The sequence below is a fragment of the Tauraco erythrolophus genome, chromosome 6, assembly GCF_009769465.1.
Source record: "Tauraco erythrolophus isolate bTauEry1 chromosome 6, bTauEry1.pri, whole genome shotgun sequence".
In the NCBI taxonomy this organism is placed as follows: Eukaryota; Metazoa; Chordata; class Aves; order Musophagiformes; family Musophagidae; genus Tauraco; species Tauraco erythrolophus.
In genome coordinates, this window is record NC_141470.1 from 68,806,473 (window position 1) to 68,810,712 (window position 4,240).

General features: G+C 53.0%; 1 protein-coding gene across 3 annotated transcripts; it reads left to right on the forward strand.

The window, feature by feature from the left end:
• Positions 1-262: 262 nt before the first annotated feature.
• On the forward strand, positions 263-2,830 carry OTX2 (orthodenticle homeobox 2). Of its 3 annotated transcripts, none has more exons than XM_086613392.1 (3): positions 263-370; positions 729-905; positions 2,210-2,830. In XM_086613392.1, the coding sequence occupies exons 1-3, from the start codon at positions 263-265 to the stop codon at positions 2,828-2,830; spliced, it is 906 nt and encodes a 301-aa protein (XP_086469518.1). The 3 variants fall into 3 exon arrangements, with proteins under 3 accessions (XP_086469518.1, XP_086469519.1, XP_086469520.1); XM_086613393.1 differs by having other exon boundaries at positions 263-359; positions 733-905; XM_086613394.1 differs by having other exon boundaries at positions 263-359; positions 754-905.
• The last annotated feature ends 1,410 nt before the right edge of the window (positions 2,831-4,240 follow it).

Sequence of the window (4,240 nt, forward strand, 5' to 3'; positions counted from 1 at the left end):
TTTACGAGCTGGAGGATTTGACGGAGGAAGACAGCGGGGATAAAAGCTGCGGGGGGGGTGGGGTGGGTGACACGACGACGGGACACAGACGACAGCGAGCTGGCCTGACCGCCCCCCTCCTCTCCTCTCTCGCCTCCGCAGGCACCTGGCGGTCCCCCCCGCCCGACGGCACCCCCAGGCAGCGCCCGGGGCAGGCAGGGCGCTCGGGCGGCTCCCCCTCGCCCGGATTTCGGCCAACTCTCCTCCCCGAAACAACTTTAGCATGATGTCTTATCTTAAGCAACCACCTTACGCAGTCAATGGCCTGAGTCTCACAACCTCGGGCATGGATTTGTTGCATCCGTCCGTCGGTTATCCCGGTAAGCCACGGGTTTTCTCCCTCTCTTTCCTCCCCGCTCCCCCCGCTTTTGTCCCACGGAGGAGAAGCCGCCGGGTTTTTTGGGTCACACCAAGCCCAGGCTGGCTGGGGGAGGTGCCCCCCTTTCTCCCTTATTCGTCATCTTCAACTTTTTATCCGGGGAAGGGGACACCCTCCTGCTTGGGGGGGGGGGGGGGGGGGGGGGGGGGGGGTGTGCGTGGATGCTCCAGACCCATCCAGGGGAGATGGGGAAGAGGCATCGGAGCTCGGTGGCTGTTGAGAACTGGGGTGCGGGTGGCTCGGGGCGGGGTGTGGCGGGGAAATTAGGGTGCCCCCTGGGAGGGGGGCTAGAGGGGCCGCTGACTGACAGCCAGGGTCTCTGGCTCCTTTCGCAGCCACCCCCCGAAAGCAGCGGCGGGAGCGCACGACCTTCACCCGGGCACAGCTGGACGTGCTGGAGGCCCTTTTCGCCAAGACCCGCTACCCCGACATCTTCATGCGGGAGGAGGTGGCCCTGAAAATCAACCTGCCCGAGTCCAGAGTGCAGGTAGGAAGCGGGGTGACCCCGGAGATCCCTGCCTGTGTCCCCCCCCACCTTCATCCCGGCATGTAGGGTTTGGGCTAGACCGTGGCTGGAAGGGAGGGGAGGGGGCTGGTTTAGGGGATGGGGGTCAGTCCTGGAGAGAGATGAAGTCGGTGTGGGGGGAAGGAAGCTCATAGATGGCTGAGAGTGCAGGAGGGAATGGAGTGGCCCTTTGCCTCCCCAGGGCTGGAGCGTGCCCTCCTCTTTCTCCTTGTGCACTGGTGGAGATCGTGCAGCTCCCAGGTCCCAGCTCCAGAGCCCTCTGCACCCCTTCCCAGCCCCTTCAGCCTCTCTCCTCCGGAGTGGGCACCCCAGCATTCCCAGACTCCGCACCTTGGCCCGGGTGCCAAACCCCAGCCTGTGCTGCAGCCATCTGGGGCCCCTGTGGAAGAGACTTTGATGAGAGAGGGGATGCCTTGGTGGAGGAGACTCCTCTCCTGGGGCTGGGCTGTGTCTCCTCTGCAAGGGCTCAATCCAGACACCATTTTGGAGGTGCTGCTGGCAGGGCAAGAGGATCCTGCCCCCAGCACAGATCCAGGACACCCCCGTAGCCAAGGCAGGGCAGCCTCAAAGCCATCTTTCCCGCTTGCCTCCCTGTGAAGCTTCCCGAGGCTGCATGGTGCCATGTCCCAGTGGAGCATGGCCGCTGGGGATGGGATCCTCCCCATGCCAAATCCCAGCTTTTCCCCCATGAAACCTGCCAGCACTCCTCCTCCCCAGAGCCAGCCCCTCTAGTTCCTGCTAAAAAAGTGGTGAGATGGGTTGGGGGGCTGGGTCTGGCTGGGGGTGAGAGCAGAGAGTCTATTTACGGGGTAAACGAAACACCCTTACTCGTATGTCCCCCCCCCAACCACTGCCTCTGTCTCTCTAATTATTCCCTCCCTGTCCAATGCTTTATTGTTTCTAATTAAGGGCTTGACTTCAACAGGCCTTAAATGATGATTCCTGGGGATCCCCAGCTGGCAGATAGCAAATAGGGAGTGCTTTCCCCCCCAACCCCCCTCTCTCCCCCAAAAGTGACCTTATTAAGCAGTTTGATTTGCCCATTTCCACTTGTTATTACTGCTAATGATCTCAGGGAGGGGGAGCCCCGGAGCTTTTCTCAGCAGCAGTCTGTGACCCTCCACTTGCCGGGAGGCTCTTTCAGTGTCCCCTCCCTGGCGAGGTGTCCCCATCACTGTACCTTTCCCCTCTCCCCACTTCGGGTTTGCCTGTGCATCCCTAACACCAGGCTTTTTCTCTCTCCCTCCCCATCTCCCTATCTCCAGGTGTGGTTTAAAAACCGTCGGGCCAAGTGCCGGCAACAGCAGCAGCAGCAGCAGAACGGGGGCCAGAACAAGGTCCGGCCAGCTAAAAAGAAGAATTCGCCGGCCCGGGAAGTGAGTTCGGAGAGCGGGACCAGTGGGCAGTTCACTCCTCCCTCCAGCACCTCGGTCCCCACCATTTCCAGCAGCAGTGCCCCTGTATCCATCTGGAGCCCAGCGTCCATCTCCCCGCTCTCAGACCCCCTGTCCACCTCTTCCTCCTGCATGCAGAGATCCTACCCTATGACCTACACGCAGGCATCAGGCTACAGCCAAGGATACGCTGGCTCAACCTCCTATTTTGGAGGGATGGATTGTGGATCTTACTTGACCCCTATGCACCACCAGCTTCCCGGACCGGGGGCCACCCTGAGTCCCATGGGTGCCAACGCGGTCACCAGCCACCTCAACCAGTCTCCAGCCTCCCTTTCCACCCAGGGCTATGGAGCCTCCAGTTTGGGCTTTAACTCCACCACCGATTGCTTGGATTATAAAGACCAAACCGCCTCCTGGAAGTTAAACTTCAATGCTGACTGCTTGGATTATAAGGACCAGACGTCGTCATGGAAGTTCCAGGTTTTGTGAAGAACCTTTGTGATACCGAGAGAAATCGCGACGAGAACGAACAGGCTGGGCTGAACGTTCCAGTTTTAGTCAGGTCTTGGTTAAATTAAAGAGAAAAAAAAAATAAACTCCACAGACAGACAAACGAACAACAACAACAAAAACAAACCGCCAGCGACAAGAGGGGGACAGTGTTGGTGTGATTCTGTTCAGACTCATCTCCTGCTCAGATGCTCTGGAAAAGGAATAATAAAGAGGAAAAACGGAGGAGGAAGGCCTTAAACGGACAGATCATCTAGTGAGCAGAAAACAGACAGACCCATCTGTGTTCTTTCTAGTTTTAGGCAATTGTTGGGTTCCTTTGTTTGGAAGAGGTGGAAGCTCATCCCACCTATGGGCCAGTTTTAAAAAAAAAAAAAAGAAAAAAAAAAGAAAAAAAAAGAAAAAAAAAGTCTAGGTTTTTATTTCTTTTTTTTTTTTGTGTGTGCGTGGAAAGATCCTTCACCCAGAGGTTTCCAATGTGTTAGCCAACCCTCGGTTAAAATATTCAGAATGGACAGTATCTCTCTTTTTCTCCCTCTTTTTCTCCCTCCCTCTTTTCTTTCTCTCTTCGCTCTCTCGAGCTCATCCAACTGTTTCACGCCCAACTTGCTCAAGTTGGCACCCGGAGAACTTGGTTCAGGGCTGTGTGGGTTGTGTGACTGATTGTCCTAGCTGCACTACTTTATTTAAAGATTAAAAAAAAAAAAAAGATAATGTTCATAAGGAGTCAATATGTAGTTTTTAAGAGACAATCAGTGTGTGTCTTATATAAATGGTACATCTGTGGTTTTTAATCTGTGCTAGACTTCAAAACTGTGATCTCCTGTATTGTATGCAACTATGAACTCTGCACCAGCGGGAGTTCTGCTGTGATTTAAATAGGTTATAATTATAAGTGAAATTCAGAGCAACTGAGTTACCTATTATCATCTTTTTTTAAAAAAAAAAAAAAAAAATTAAGAAATATATTTAAAAAAAAAAAAGAAAGAAAACACAAAAACATGGTCGCCTTTCACCCGAGGTGAACTGCACTGAAACTTTTTACAACAAACTGTCTCTGAATGAAAGAGAAAAGACCGAAAAAATAAAAACAAACCAACAACCAAACCAAACCCACCCGAGGATGTTAAAACTCCTCTGGAGCTCACTTACTGCTGGCCATGCTGGCGGTGACCGTCAAACCCAACAGGACTTTGGGCAGTTGCTCTGACCTGGATGAATTTAAACCGAGAAAATTCATTGTTGTTTATGCTTGCAGATGTTAACTGAAAAAAAAAAAAAAAAAGATATATATGCATAAACCTTTTTTTCCTGGATTTGGCAGATATGTATAATTATATTAAAATGGTTCTAGCACACTTGATGGTTGTCTTCCGTTTTAATCGCATC